The 16444-nt window shown below is 38.3% G+C and overlaps 1 protein-coding gene across 1 annotated transcript in view; it reads right to left on the bottom strand.

Annotated features, from left to right (window-relative positions):
• Positions 1-1089: 1089 nt before the first annotated feature.
• The window catches only part of NRAP (nebulin related anchoring protein), a gene marked incomplete at both ends in the record, with an annotated part of 51690 nt that continues 36335 nt past the window's right edge, over positions 1090-16444 (bottom strand). Inside the window, 15 exons of the mRNA XM_080347960.1 lie at positions 1090-1191; positions 2141-2293; positions 2542-2853; positions 3586-3693; positions 5262-5366; positions 5478-5576; positions 6253-6357; positions 8015-8326; positions 9984-10091; positions 10460-10564; positions 11338-11436; positions 12493-12597; positions 13724-13921; positions 15341-15454; positions 16247-16354. Coding sequence (XP_080204086.1) covers positions 1090-1191; positions 2141-2293; positions 2542-2853; positions 3586-3693; positions 5262-5366; positions 5478-5576; positions 6253-6357; positions 8015-8326; positions 9984-10091; positions 10460-10564; positions 11338-11436; positions 12493-12597; positions 13724-13921; positions 15341-15454; positions 16247-16354 — 2133 coding nt within the window. The remainder of the gene's footprint in view (positions 1192-2140; positions 2294-2541; positions 2854-3585; positions 3694-5261; positions 5367-5477; positions 5577-6252; positions 6358-8014; positions 8327-9983; positions 10092-10459; positions 10565-11337; positions 11437-12492; positions 12598-13723; positions 13922-15340; positions 15455-16246; positions 16355-16444) is intronic.

The raw sequence follows: 16444 nt of genomic DNA on the forward strand, positions 1-16444 counted from the left end.
AAAGACAGTATCATTTTTCACATACATGAACATCATAATATGCCTGTGTTTGCAAGACTGCAGCCATTGGTATCTGAGGAAGAAGGATCAGGCAGGGGAATTATTTTTAAAAGCACTTCTGTAGGGCAGAAGCCACAAATACCATCAGTGATGCATTCCAGATTGAAAAAGAACAAAAAAAGTCAATATTAGAATTATCTACTTTATTCCTGATTAGAGGATAATTACTTACTACGCTCCAGATCTACATTGGTATATATTTGCTTAACTTTAACACCACTGAGATCTAGGAAGTCTTAAATCTCATTAAAAAATATGAGTTTAAAGGTTTTGGATAATTCTTGGGTTTTCACATGTTTTGCAAGCCAAAGTGTGTAATTTGTGCCCAATGATTCTGCAGAGAGATACGAAAAACAGGGGACTGGTATTAAGTAAGGATATAAAGAATAGACATGTTCATGAAGAGTCAAAACAGTAATGTCTCTTTCATCTGAATTTCACAGTTCACAATCTTCTCTAAGCAGCTACCCAATCTATCAATAGCTACCCCTATTGTGATAATTTCTAACAACCTAATTCTGATTTTTTTGTTTTGGAAGATTTGGAAAAGACTGAAGAACTAATTGTGATCTGAATATATCCTGTTAACCAAGAGCAAATTCTCTGCTGTATGCTCAAAGGCATGCACTTAGTTAGTCAATGACAATTTTGCCTCCACTGGCCTTTGTCTTGTTCACCTGTTAAGCCACCTGAACCATGTTTTTGTATTCTCTTAGGTCAATGGTGCCAATAATCCAAGAACATAAAAATCTCCAAAGATTATTAGTAGGGAATAAGATTATATTCTACCAGTCAGGTTCATTCATCTGTAGTACAAAGCTTTAAATAAATATTAGATTCAGTAATACATATGGTGATAAATCACAAAGTATCCACACAAAAATAAAATGATCAGTTATAAATTATGATGTTTAGGTTGCTTTTTAAAACAAAAAGTTTTTAGATGCCATTTATTGTGCTTCCCAGAAAACTGTGAAGTTACAGGATTTGCAGGACAAGATGAAAATACATGTTATGTTGTGTTTGTGTTCACTTTTGATACAGCTGCATTTTTCTTCTCTTGACTTGCAGAATTTCTGAAGCATCAGGGTTGACTGTGACCTGCTGAGATCCTTCTGTCTCCAATTGGTCCTGTAAAACCAAACCCAAGTAAATTGTGAGGATAGCCAGTGGACTGGAGAAGGTTTTAGCTATTAATCTATACAAATATTTGTGTATTAATAATCACCACAACTGGCAAACAAACCAGCAAAATCTAAATCACTACTCTGCACTGAGCAAATGTTTACAGTGGAAAAGTGCAAAAAATGGAGCTGCTCATGTAAGTTAGATACTACATATGTGCAAAGACTGAATGTGCTCAAGTTCTAATTTCTAATTTGAGCCCTAAATAAAGTGCAAACCAGCAAACACCTGAGTTCCAGGCAGATTGCACACCTGTAGAATTCCCTGGGACCACCAGATCTTTATCACACATAGGGCTGAAGATGTTGCCTGCAGTCCCCACTGCCTACGTTACTCAACCATAGTTGCAATTTATTTCCTGAACAACTTTTCAGTTGGGAATGTAAATCCTGGATATGTCCTGTTTCTTTTGGGCTGAATTATTGTTTGACTTGTTGCTGAAGTTAAAACTTAAATTAAACAAGTACTTTAAGTGCAGAGCTTCTCTTTCATTGTAATTTAATGCTTCCTAACTGTGGGTGCTGCAAGCTCCCTGTATGGACTTTTTCTTTCTTGTTCTGTGACACTGCAGATTGGGAGTCATCTGGAGATGTGACAACATCCCCAAGGGAAACACATCCCATAGTATAAGTAAATCCTGTCTCATGGCACTTCTAGTCCCTACAGGAATTCCTCGTCCATGACAGTGTTGAGTTCTCCTCAGAGGTTCCTTTGAATTAAGGTGCACACAAAGCTACAAAGCTTCATGAGGGAACAATACATGTTCTGTTCAAATAATAAGGATGACTGCAGTGTTCTGGGAGCATTCAAAAGCATTAAAGAGGATGTGTGCTTGCCTGCCTTACGGAGAGCAGAGCTGTTGGGATTTGTGAGAAGAACAGTTCACTTTACTTACAACTCCAGGTCCATACTGAGCAGAAGAACCTCGCAATCCCATTTCTCGAAGGTACGCCAATTCAGCAGCTCTTCTTGCCATTTCGACTTTGTAAGACCCTGGGGGAGTCCAGCCAATGCCTCTGAGCCAGTTCAAGTCTGACTTGTATTTTACCTGAGAGAACGAAACATACACCAGCATATATTATTTTGTTCGGCTCTAATCAAGCGACATGCCCTGAATATTCAAGACAGGACACGCAAAGAGCAACAGGGTTGATAATGAAAAGAATTTTTCATTTTCAGCAAAGAGACTGTAGTTCTTTCAGGAAAGTAATTTTGTTCATAGAGAAGGTCTGCAAAGAACATTGCCAAAGAGAGCTCCTAGCACATGGAAGGACAGTGTTGCTCAGCTATACTTACATCACTCTGCAGTTTGTAGGCCTGCTTTGCATGTTTCACAGTGAGCTGCTCAGGATCCCAAGTGTATTGGTGCAAAGGCTGCCTGTAGTTAACATTGCTTGCAAGCTGCTGGCTTCTCTTAGCATGGAGGAATCCCGGCTGGTTGAGGTGACTCCGGAACTGTGCCCTGTTTTGGGCATATCCACTCCTGTATTCATTGTCACTCTGGAGTTTCCCCACTCTGAGGACATGCCTGATTTTGGGATCATCATCTGCACTGAGGCATCCCATCTGCTGGCCTCTGTCTCTCAGGAAGGCTTCTCTGTATTTGTACTGCAGGAAGTGCACAAGAAGATCTCATTTTCACATTCAGATTGCCTTCAAATTCTGTTATGATATAACTTACTCTCTGCTAGCTATCAATAATGCTTCCTGTAGTGCACAAAGACCAAGAGTTTCTTTGATATCAAACTACAGGGTGTTTCAAAAGATGGACCAAATTTCAAAGCAAATCCTGGTCAAAATGCATCCATATTTTTTAAACACCCTATATATCTCCTGATCTAACAAGAACACTTTAGGAGAATGCCCTTTGTGCTAATTTTTAAAGGAGTGGAGAGACTTAGGGAGCCCAAAATACTAATTTCTTTAAAACAGAGTTCCTCTTATTGTTGCACTCTTGGTCCTCCCCAATACACAGCTCAAGCAATGAAGCTTCTGCATCTTCAGCTTTCTTGCCAATCGTGGTTTTCTGTGTTCAAAGGTGACTCACTTTATTCTAGACCATGCTTTAGCTATTCGTAGTTTAGTACCTATTTTGTTTAACTACATCATAATCTGCCTCCTTCCAAGAACAACTCCTTGAAGAAAAGCAGAGCAGCATGGTGCTGGACATTATTAACGGAAGGCTTTAGTTGTAAATCTTTGCACTTAACCAGCATTTGGTTTCACTGGGTGACCAATTTTTCAAAACAGAACAAGGTTCACTTACATCAGAATTCACCCATTTTTATAGCGTAGGGTGACATGGGAAGAGGGTTGGGAAGTGTTTGAAACAATTCTTACATCACTAGCGATCTCTCTTGAAGCCTTTGCTGTCTGGAATGGGATGGCGTCAATCCTAAAATCATAGCCAGATGCCCTTGTCTGTTCCCAAGATGTTTTATACAATTTCTGTGTTGAAAAGAAAAGAACAAAACAGTCATTTCCCCCTGCAGTTTCTTAAATGCAGTTTCATAACTGCAATAATAAATGTTTTATCCTACTGGGCTTATTTGTATCAAGAGTCATCAGTACCATCTCCAAGGTTTTGATCCAGTTCCATAGCACTTCAACTTCTTTTCTATTCACCATAATGATAAAATGCCTCATCTGAAAAGTGTCACCAGGGTTTCCTTTTGTACTTGAATGTGGTTGGTTTTGATGTGATTTAATTTCTATTAGAAACTGTGATGCATCAGTCACATCAATATTGCATTGATATTGCCCTTATTCTCTCTTTTGATGCATCCATTTGCAGTATCTTGGGTTTCATGGCATCATAATTTCAATACCAGTTATTTCAAGCCTTTCAAATGATCCCTGTCTCTATCCCCAGCCACATGTGGCTTCATTAAGTCATATGGAATAACAGCTGGTTCTAACATACTTAATGTGACTTTGAGGATGTGAAATACATTTATATCCTGAACAGAAATCGCTCTAGATTTGGTTCTTCTTCCATTAGTAGCTTTCTTAAAACAGCTACCAGTCTGCAGGTCGTGCTACACAGCCATGGTATCTTAGCTGACACTTCTGGCTGTCTCTTTCCAATTTTATTCCTTTGCTTTCTGTAAGACTTTGATTCACCCTTTCTGGGGTTTGTAACCATATGAAAATAAGCACAAAATCCATTTCATATTTCAAAAGATCGTCTTCTGTTTTACTGGTGAATCTAGTGCTAGGTGATGCTTAGTTAGAAGGTAAACTGAGATGTCAGAAATCCTGCAAGACACCTGGGGTAGAAGCAATGCGAGCACTACTGTACGTCCTGCTAACAGGTCTAGGTCTGATCTTTCATTTGTGTGCAATCACTTCTTTGCCTTTTTACCTTTTCCTCTGTCACTTCAAAGAATATAAATCTTAGTTGGTTGTTTCACCTACAGAGCACCTATCACCAAACAAGCAATTCAAAGCTTCTTACAAACTAAGGTCACTCTGACCCTACAGTTAAGGACAACAGCTATTTAATCAGGGAACAGTACATTAGGAATAGACTCAGTGCCTCTGTCAGGGATAATGGGGAAACAAAATCCCTTTAAACTAATTCCACTCGCTGATTCAGTTGCATCCAGGTTGATGAACTGTACCTAAGAGATCAGTTCAACACAGTGTTGCACCTTTATGAAGGTAGATTATATAGTCAAAGAAAGAGGATTCCCCCTTCTCCTCACCCAAATAAAAGTAAAAATACTTAAACTTGTAATTAACTGTACCTATAGTGAAGGACTGAAATCCTTAATAGCTTCCTGCTCTAGAAAGCAGAACCAAATCTCAAAAGAAAAATCAACAGACTTTTCTTGATCCCTCCAGCCCAAACCTAGCAACATGTTGGCTGTCCACAGCCTCTGACTTTTTCAGTTTTGGTCAGGCCCAGAGAACCTGCCTTCTACACATACATGAAAGTTTTTAATTCCCAAGCAAGTTTGTTTTCCTTGATGACGGTTACCAAGTCAACTCCCCAAAATAAAAGGCTTACTTACATCACTGATGAGAAATGCATTCTGGCGGGCTCGGATAAAATCCGGATGATCAGGAGGCAAGGTGTACCTGTGTCTGGCTTCAGAGTCTCCAGCCTTGTACAGTCTCTGTGGAGTTGAAAGTTATGGTACTGATACTGGAAGCAATGTCGAGATCAATTCTTTTATGCATTATAGTACAACAAAAGTTAATGCCACTTATAGTAAAATGAAACCTACATCACTGCACTGGAGGTAGCTGGTTTTAGCATGAATCAAATCTGGAGAGTCAACCACGGCAGTGAACTTCAAACTTTCTGGCTTCTGGCGGTACTTTACCTGAGATGGGGAGAGATACAACAAAAACAAACGAAAAAAACCCACAGGATGTTTCTGTTAATGATATATCACAATTCGAAGAGTGTGATAGCTACAGTAAAACACAAAAAACACCCTCCACAGTATTAAAAACATACTATTCTGCTTAAGTCTCCATTGCTCTTTCAGCTAGGGAACAAGGATGCTGCTACATCATTGCTGCGGTGCCCAGGCACCAAACTTCTGGGTTTGTGTGTGTGCAAGGAGGACTTCCCACTGAAAATTCACATGCAAAAAGCTTCGAACACTACACTTTTGACAGCTCATAATTTTTCTCCATTAATGCATGATATTGAGCAGGCAAATGCCCCTTCAGTGTAGTTGTCAATGTTGTATCTTTCTATATCACTTCTATAACCACCTGCTTAGAATTTCATAATGGAGTTTACTGCATTTATTTATTGCTACATGTTTTGTTTATGCTCTTGTGTTTCATTTGGAATGGAAAATATTCAGCAGGTGTCACACAGTGGACTTGCATCTCCCATACTGCTTCTTGGTAACTTACACCTTGTATAAACAGGCTCCCACATCAAAAGGAAATGATAAGCTACATTCGTAAGTGTCATGTAACGAGGAGCCTTGATGGTAAACAATTCCTGCAGACGTGCTACTCCATGAAAGATTTATCAGTTACCTCGCTGATGAGCTCTCCAGCCTTTTTTACACTTTCTATCTGCGGAGATCTCAGAGCCATCCAACCAACTCCTTTCATGAAGTTCAGGTCTGATTTATAGCGATGCTGTTAAAAATGAAAATCGTTAGCTATCAGTTTTATATCCACAGCTATTAAGGTTTTTTAAAAAGACTCCCTGATTCATATTAACATTTTGAGGTTTTTCATTTGCCATGCACATATCACATCGTAAAGCCAAACTGTTTGCATTTGTTCATTCCACTAGGAATTAAATAATGTATCATATGCAAGTTACAAGAGACGGCCCCACGAGTGAATTAGTATGACTCAGAGCAGTAAGTAATAACCTGTTTGTACTGGGTGTAAAAGAACCCCTTTTGAAATAATTTTCTGAGGTGAGTTCAAGTCAGGAATACTAATTATTTTATCAGGTGCACGGTTCTTCATTAACCCCATTTCTAGGAGGACACATTACTCTTTCTTTATTCACATTAAAGGCTTGCTCTGCCTTCTAATCCAGTAAAGAAAACAAGGCAGACCCAATAAGAAGTGAAAGCCAGTAAACAGCCCAAATCCTAACAATTCTGACTTCTCCTTCAGAGTGACAGTGGCTCTATGACTTTAATCCAATCATCCATTTTTTCAGGGTCTTTTTTTTTATTCCCTATATGCAAAAGGGCATAACAGCCAGGTAGCACAAGCTACTAGATAGTGAGGGTAGCAGATAAAACCACTTTCATAGTTTCTCAGGATTCTTAACCTGTGGGGTCTAAAGGCAAAAAGCCGAGCGTTGAGGTTCTCACTCATCTCCTACCCTGTCCCTTTGTAGGTAAGCTCCAAAGTGCATGCTGTTAGGGTCTAAGGACTAAGTCCCCAGAAATGTCACTCTCCCATCATGCGAGTCACTGCCTCACATCAGTAAGTAGTAAAAAGTCCTGCCTTCCTCGATCTACTTACCTGTATGCCATCTGTTAGCCCTTACAGAAGAAGGCAGGAATGGGAGTGGGAAAGGCAAAGAATCGCATCTAGCAACGGCTCCTATACCATCCCAATAATATCCCCAGAAACGTCTGGCAACAAAGAGTACATCTGGGATACCAGGTAGCAAGTACATCGAGTGAAAAAGGAAGATACAAGCTCTCTAGTGCTTTAATTGCCACTGACTTTCATAGCTGGAATATGTGTTAATCTCTGCTCATCAGATCTGACTGAATCCAACAAATGTCCCATTGCTACGTCTCATAATAAACTCCTGAGCTCAATAGATAAACAGCTCTCTGAAGACCTGTAAAGAGGTAGCATAACTTCCTGAACAAACTTTTTCACTTCCCTGCTGAATGATTCAGTCTCTTTTTCCACAAAACAAAACCCATCCAAACAGAGCTTCCTGCTACAGAGCAGCTAATGACACTCTACCATAAACTTTCAAAGTACAGCTGCCTACACCCATGCAGCTTTTATGCATGTGCTCAACAACTATGTCTATTTGAAAGCACATACATAGGATTGTGAATATCCCTCAGCTCTAGAATAAATAACATGGGCCACAGTGATTTTCTGTCAGGTATACAACATGAGAACCTGCAATTCACATATATTCCATATGTGACAAGCAATCAGATATCTCACTGCTACCTATACCTAAGTTTATAAATGCCCTTTTGAAAAACACTGCCCAATGTCAATATACAATTTGTGCCAATCACTCAAAGCTTTGTTATTGCTAAATTCAATTTGCTGTTAACAGAAGGCAAGTCCTTACCTCACTCTGTAACATGTGGGCTCTTTTGGCCCACTTCATCTTCAAGTCTTCTGGGAGTGCTGTAAATTCATGGAGTCTCTTTCTGTAATCTTGATCACTTGCTAAGGCCTGGGCTTTCCTGGCATGGACAAGATTCACCATGTCCATGGGCAGATGGTACTGAGACCACACTTCTTGCGATCCCTTCTTATACTCCTGTTCACTCTGTAATTTGGCAGCATGCACACAATGCAGCAACCTGGTGTCATCCAAAACACTTCTGGCCCCAATGTGCCTTCCTCTCTCCATCACAAAGTTGTGTTTATACTGGTACTATAAAATAATAAAAGGTTAAAAGTGAAAAAGCGCAAAATTTAGACTGGCTATTCTAGCTAACTTAGGAAAAGTCACTGGAGCACCTATGCCTTCTGTAAAAACAGCCAAGGTACGCAGGACTAGAAAATAATTGAATCTCTCATTGCTCTCAAATTTAAATACCACAGTACTTGCAATGTTAAAGTTAAGTGCATCTCTATATATTCTCTGAATATTCCCAAAGCATTGATCACGTTTAACTTCAGATCACATACTTTTATTATCTCTCAAAGAATTTTATTCCTATCACTAGGAATTAGAACATCAGAGAAACAAACAAAAGACACAAGAAAAAAAAAATCTATACAAGAGAGAAACATCATGCACTCTGTAGCCTTCAGATTTGCAAATGCCACCCAGCTATTTTAAAGAGTAAATTCAGTTTTCCTGGATCAATAACTATGTTGAGAAGCCTAAGATGGTGGTCTGAGCACAAGAATAAGCACCAGCAACCCCTCATTCTCATTTTAGCTGGGACTATGACTCTCCCTATGATCTTGCATTTATCCTCTCTCTGAAATAGTGATGATGATGATGATAATGATTATTTATACAGCATCAACAGGGTGCTTGGAACTTTAAAGGGAAGGCCTGGGCCCTGAAGAGTTCATAATGTAGTTGAAATGGGATAATAACACTTATCTACCACACAAGAGACTTGTGGGGATTAAATTACAGTAGCTAATGTTTATAAAGTGCTTCCAAGATGAAGGGCCAAATTCAGATCTGTTGTAAGTGGATGTAATTCTATTATGGACTTGTACCCTTTAGAGCAGATCTGAAGCTGTAACCAAAAGCACTCTGCAAAATATGGTTAAGTATATATTACAAATTACAGCTAGAGATAGTCACTTCATAAAACAAATATGCATGAAATATATTCATATTTTATGACATTAGAGATAAAATATGCAACTAAATGTTGACACAATAAATACTTTTTTTACTAAATTTAGCTTAATTGTCAGTTTTTCCTAGAATTTATTTAATTTCTTGTGAGAAAGGGATGATCTTGGGCTTTCTGAGTAATGGATACCACCATGTCTGAGTGTTTTGTAAACAACAATCCAAACGAGAAGATAATTTTAAATATAAGAAGATTTGTTTCCTCTGTTTCAGAAATTAAGGGGAACACATATTTATAGGAGCATCCACTGATTTTCACTCCCTAACCAGACAGGCAGGTCCTGATTTTCAGAGGTACAAAGAACACTTAGCTTCTTCTGACTTCTTTTCAATTCAGGGTACTAAGCACTTCCAAAAATCAGCTCAAAGCAAGGTGGACAGAATTAGTGGGCACTTTCTAATATGAGGAGCTGAAAGTCTGGAAAGGAAGGGAATCCCCTGATTTGCCTGCCTGCAAATACTGAAATTCACCAGCTATTTCCCACTGGAAGATATTTAACGGAGCTTGGTTCCCGATTAGCAGTGATTCTTAGTCTTCTTTTTTTTTTAATTCACACAAAGAACCTCATTCATAAGTAATATATTCTGTCTCACACTTGTCTCACATGGTTATGGAGTTGCTTTCATTCAGTAAAACCTGCTTTAGACATTGTATTACATGAAGTTAACAGAAATTAGGCAAGAAGGAAGGTTGAATCATTCAACTCACATCACTGGCAATTTCTCTGGAGGCCCTAGCAGTCTGGAACGGGAGTGCTTCCATTGTCAGCTTGTAGCCTTGAGCACGTAGATTATGCCAAGATTCTCTGTATTTTGCCTAAAGAGGAAAGGCACATGTAGATTGCTGGTTTACTTTTAAATGCACAAAGGAACAAACAAAGGAACAAACAAAGGAACCCTCTTTCATTTGTTATTCTGCATTACAGTCTCATTCTTCATAATCAAAGGATTTTTTAAAATTATCTTCGGGAAAGCCTACTAACTCAGACAAAACATGTCTCGTTTTTTATGTAGATCTAATTTACTCACAACCGTATATATGTTAATGGCAATAAATATCATTGTAATCAAATCAAGGAAAGCATAAATAGATCTTAAAAATCCTCTACTTATCCATCTTCCTTGCCAGTGCACAATTCATCCTTCACCCCAAATAAGTATAAGAAATAGAGAAAAAAATCTTACATCACTGAGGTTGGCTGCATTTATTCTTGCCCGTGTAAACTCAGGCAGACCCAGCGTTGGTGTATAGTGATGCTGAATGTCCTCTCCCGCAGCTTTATACAGACGCTGGCAAAGAGATCAACAAGACAATTGCAATTAACCTTCTCTATTGTTTCAATAATATAACAGCAGTACTCAAGCTCTTCATGCTTATGACAACTATAGTCAGCCAGCACAAAAAACAGCTAAGAATATATCATTGCAATTGCAATTGCATGAGGTTTCTTTGTGGACATAAAAAAGTTTTACATTAATTTTTATACATATATCATGATGCCAACCCACTACATTCTTAGCCTTGCAGTGTTATGTTCCCAGCAGGCCAAGAGTAGACCTAAGAACATTAAGGGCATCATAACTGTGTGTTAAATAAAAGGGCAGGTGTTTCTAGCCATATTTTCTAGCTTGGATATTTCCTCCTGTTATTAAAGATGATTTTGATAATTTTCTATGGGTTTTGTCCTATTTTTTAGAAAATTAGAAAAGTGATTCTTTGTTTAGGAGCCCTCTAAAGTGGACCATACTATGCAAATGAGCTCTCTCAAGAACACCCCACAGACTTGATCTTTTGAGGCTCTGTTTCACATAAAAACATGATAACAGGACTCTGTTGTAGGGGTACTATTTAAGCTTTTTAAATGCAACTGAATTGAAAAGTATATTAAATGTTTGGAAATAATAAAATGCGATCTAGCTGTGAAAAAGCACGAATCAGTGATGCTTGCGTTCTCTTTGATGCATTTTGCCTTCAGAACAGGGTTGTCTCTTTTCCACTTTTCCATCCCTAGCTTGCTGCATTTTGAAAAGCATTTTTTCTGATTCCCGTTAGGAGAGCCTACCTCATTAGCAATCATATTGCTGAATTTTGCATGAAGGAGGCCAGGAGAGTCTGTCACCGATGTGTACTTGAAGGAATGTGGCTGCTGACGATATTTACTCTGAGTTCACACACAAAGAAAAATGAACGGAATCATTAAATTGTCTTGTCAGATAAGGGACTTTTTTCCAATACCAGTGGTCTAGTAGTGCTGCTTGTGCTTAAAACTCTACTTTGCAAAGGGTATGTGTCTACTGACCATTAGACTAATTTACTTTTTGCTACTCTGAATTTAGTTTAATCAAGACTCACAGGGGAAATTAAAATAGGAATTAGGTGTAAAAAAAAAAAAATACTACCATGCTGAATTCATTCTGTCTTTGGTGTCATTAACCCTGCCTAGTGGAATTACAGCAAAGGCAACCCAATCCAGACAGAAGGTGCTGCACAAGCCCACTGTATTTTTTTGTGAGAAAAATGAGATTCCACCTGGCCCGTGGTCCTACATCAGAACTGTGAACAAAATAACTGCAAGATCCCCACAAGCAGGGTTCCATTCATGAGAGCACAACTAGGAAGAGTACTCTCCTTTTCTTAATTTCACATCTATGTCAATATGAGCAATAGATTTGAAACCATTTGTGTGATTATGGGCAATAGATTTGACACCAGAAGAGACTGTAAGAAGTGAACATGACAGAGGAAATAAAAATCCAGTTAGAGAGGGGGGGAAAAATAATACCACACAAAAGTGCCAAGTGAAAAACAGAAAAAGACTGTGAATCAGGAGCAGAGCTGAGAACAGTGTAATGTATTGGGCACTCTGCAGGTCAATTTAATTTTGGAGAAACAGTACAAGGTACTTATTAGAGATAGGCATAGCTTTATTTTTAGCTGAAAACAATCATTTAGAATCTAAAATAAATAATATAAAATACAACCTCCTGGGTCTGAAACACAGGAGAAAAGATGATTGCCAAAAACAGCTAGCAAAGTCTGCAAAACCTTGAACTCCATCAGGTTCATCCATTTGAAGTTAGGATATGAACGGAATGATCAAACACAAGGCGGGGAAGACCAGCATTAACCAGTGAGTCACTTTGCCAGCCCAGTTTAATGGAAAGACATCTGGCAAACTCTTGTTTGTAGTGGAGAAATCAAACCCCTCTTTTGTTACCTCACTGATGAGTTCAGAAGCTTTCTTCCTTCCTTCAATCTCTAGGGCCCCTGGAGTAATACATCCAACCCCTCGCATAAAGTTCATGTCAGACCGGTATAAATTCTAAGGAAAACCAAGCAGAAGTGATTACAAGTTTGCATTTGAGACACCCTATATTTATTCATCCAAAAATACACAATAACGGTATTCAAATAAATCCATTAAAATTAGTATCTACCACAGAGACCTCATATGTATATGTACCCCATATTCTTATGTCTATGTGTATGTTCATGTGCAAACAGCCCTGACCGATCTACAGGTGCAAGATTCCAGGGAGCACTAAGTCTCATGGACACCAAATGATACTTGGACTCCTAACTTCCATTTGTAACATTGTAAAAACATTTCCTAGATACACGACTTTTCTTCATTCACATATAATACATAAATCACAGCTAGACATTAATTTAGAAACATATATAAAATATATATAGCTTAGAAAAGTGTCTGAAAATATTTTAAAATAGAAGTCTGTAACTTTTTAACTGGCAGCTGATTTTTACACCTGTTTGAACACAGTTTGCCACCTTTAAGACTGCTGGCTGAAAGAGCTAAACTGATATATGGTAGTATTTTGGGGCCAGACATGTTTTTAAGGTACAGCCTCTCCAGCAGTTTCTGTAGGCAATGTAATCTATTAAAACTCCTTTGCTTAAGGCTCTGCCTACAGAATCATCCTAATCTTCAATTTGTAAGGCATTATCCAGTTGCTTTTACTCAAGTTTACATAGGGAGCTAAACTCACCCTTCCTAGAATTTCCGTGTCTATGTCTTGGGCCAGAGTTTATAAGTCTCTTATAAATCAGATTTTTAACAAACTTCTTGTGGAAGTACACATGAACTTCACCCAAGTGCAAAACAACTCATACACCAGTTGATAAACAGTCTGGATGATTAGCAAGATCTTAAAAAAAGTACTTCACTACCAGTGCCATCATCCTCATTTGCAGACACTTCTATGCCCGATCATCAAAGACTACTTATCTTTTGGTATAGGGTGCTCACAGATGATGTACAACTGCCCAGTAAGATAAATGTCTCATTTCTGAATACAATCAAGGGGGAAGAGCCATTCTTTATCCCTCAGCTGCTGCTCAAATACATACGGTCAGCTGTCATGGTTTGGGAAAGAACAATCATGCATCAGACCCAACCGGGAAACATTGCTGGGATGTTTTGCAGTTACCTCACTCTGTAGTTTGTACGCGTTCTTGGCACAGCGCAATCTCACATCATCAGTCAAAGAAGTGTACTGGTGGAGCAGCTGTCTGTATTCTTGTTCACTGACCAAAGACTGGGCTCTCCTGGCATGTACCAGGTTTATCATATCCAGGGGCAGGTGGAAGTGAGTCTTTGTTTCCTCAAAACCTTGCTTGTATTTCACCTATCAAATTAAAAACAGATCACACAGATATCACAACATGGTAATAAGAATTCAGGTTTTGATCAGAAGAGACATTCTCCATATTTCTTCCAGTTTCCAGTATAAATTATTCTTTTTTAAAAGTAAGTTCCCTAACTTGTTTAACTATACTGTGAATGATCAATACTTATAATTAGAAGATGTGGCAGCCTATTCTTCATAAATAGTAGCCATCTACATTACATCCAATTAACCTGAGATATTATTTGTAAATTTTATTTTTGTTGACTGGATATGTTGAATCTATAAAATCATCAAATCGATTAATGAATTCTTAATTCACTGCATTTCTAGAAAGCACAGCAAAAAGGTGAAGCTACTTCCTGAGGACAAAATGCAAAAAGCTGTATTTATATTAGAATTAGTACAAATCCTCACTCAAAATATTTGTTAGTCTCTATTAATTTGGCCAGTTTCCCTTCATAGTTTTAAATGTTATTTTTAGTATTGGATTTTTTTTTTTCACTGCTTGTCTTTGTCTGGGAAAAGAAAGCCATGGAAATCTTCAAAGATTGTTTTTGTATGACATTTCCCTATCAGATTATGCAAATTTGAGATGTTCAGGCTGTTCATCCAGATAATGAACATCCAGAGTTATTGATGATCATCAAACTGACTTAGAGTAACCTGATGGCTGAATTCTTCAGACCCTTATTGTTACCTGTATGTCGAAGCCCACCATCACACAAGGAAGAATCCCAGTAAAATCCCAGCACTACACTGAAACCCATGAACATTCTCCTGCCTATATCCACAATCAGGCTCACTAGGGACAGTTTTGGTAAGAAGATAAATAGTTCTTAGATTACTTCTGTGCTTAAATTCAGAGAAATATTTGACTGCTTTCTGGATCAAGCCACAGTGTTCAAAATGTGCTGAATAGCTACAATTCTTATAGACAATGAACAAATGACATGATTCCGAGTGGGAACCATGCCACAACAAAAACGTCCATAAACTCATTCATCCTTTAGTCTTTCAGGAATACTGTAAATTGAAAATAATTGCCAAACAACTTTGTACCTCTATCAAATTTAATTTAGTTCTGTACAAAGACCACTACTAATGCTCAATTTGACCTGCCTTTGAGTGATACTTTTACAGACTAAGATGTTCTATGCTAGGCAACAGCAGCTGAAGCAGGGGATTGTGCAAGAATGCACAGTTTTCTTTTATTGCCAAATAATTGTTACTATAAATAACGTAAAAAAATGGTATATCCGTTAGATCATGATTATATCAAAACATCTGGAAAGTAGGAGAGAAAGCCCTAAATTTTAAACAATAATCTAGTCCACAGCTAAGTGTACTTTCCATAAGGAACTACTCACTGTTAGGAAACCAGTTCCAAAATACCCCCATCTTCTTGCTTGTACTTACATCACTCTGTAGCGAAGCTGCATGAACTGAATGAGCAATATGAATATCACCATCCAGGCCACGTGAGCCAACCATCTGTCCTTTCATTTTCTGAAATGCCTCCTTATACTTGTGCTAAAAAGGAATGACAATAGAAACATGAATAGAAGTGAAGTAAGTATTAGTCAAATTGTTAAAATTTCAATAAAAGGATTTTCATGTTGCTGAAAGAGAACTATGGACAATAAATTCTGGCTATACTCAGTATGCTAATAAATCTGAATGGACATTTAGTGAATGCTAGGAAGACCTCACCTGTGCAAACATTTTATAATTTTATCCTATTTAGAGAAAAATAGAGGAAAAAAATTGCACCAATGAACACTTACAAATAGCTTGGGTTAGTTACCCACTGTTACACAGATGGTGGAAGACAAGAACTTGGTGCAGGTGCTCAGAATCAACCTCTAAGGAGCCTCTTTACCTCAGCTCTCTAGCAAAGTCAGAACAACTAGTCTCCTACATTTGAAATTAATCTGTATATCTTCACAATCTGTAAAGGACACCCAAGACAAACCCTGAAGGGTAGAGCTTCCTAAATAAGCTCCCTTTTCCAAAACTTATCCAGCTAACAGTGGATGACAGCCCCTGAACAGTCTCTGTGATCCTCCAGTCACTACAGCAGGGAAGTTGGTCAGCTTTGCTAATGGGTGTTTGTTTTCACAAACCTTCCTTTGCTTAGTTACCAATAACACGTTATTGTGTCTGCACCTCCAAAAGTACAACTAACTAGATTGAGGTCAGATGTTTCCCAGATGTAGAGTTAGCTGGACACACTGTTTCCATCAAGAGTCACTCAGCAGAGCAGAAACAGTCTGGAGTGACTGACATATCCTACTGGACAATATCAGCAGTAAGTTGACATACATCACTTATGATTTCACCCGAAGCCTTTGCAGCCTGGAAGGGAATGGCATCTAGTTTCAGTTGATAGCCACCATCTTTCATCTTTCCCCAGGACTCCTTATAGCGAATCTAGGAAATATGGAAGAGGAATGAAGCAAAGTTGCTCTTCAGAGGGTTGACACTGCAGCCTTTTTGCTATTCTAGCAATGTTACTACACT

This window comes from Nesoenas mayeri (assembly GCF_963082525.1).
Source record: "Nesoenas mayeri genome assembly, chromosome: 7".
NCBI classification, from domain to species: domain Eukaryota; kingdom Metazoa; phylum Chordata; class Aves; order Columbiformes; family Columbidae; genus Nesoenas; species Nesoenas mayeri.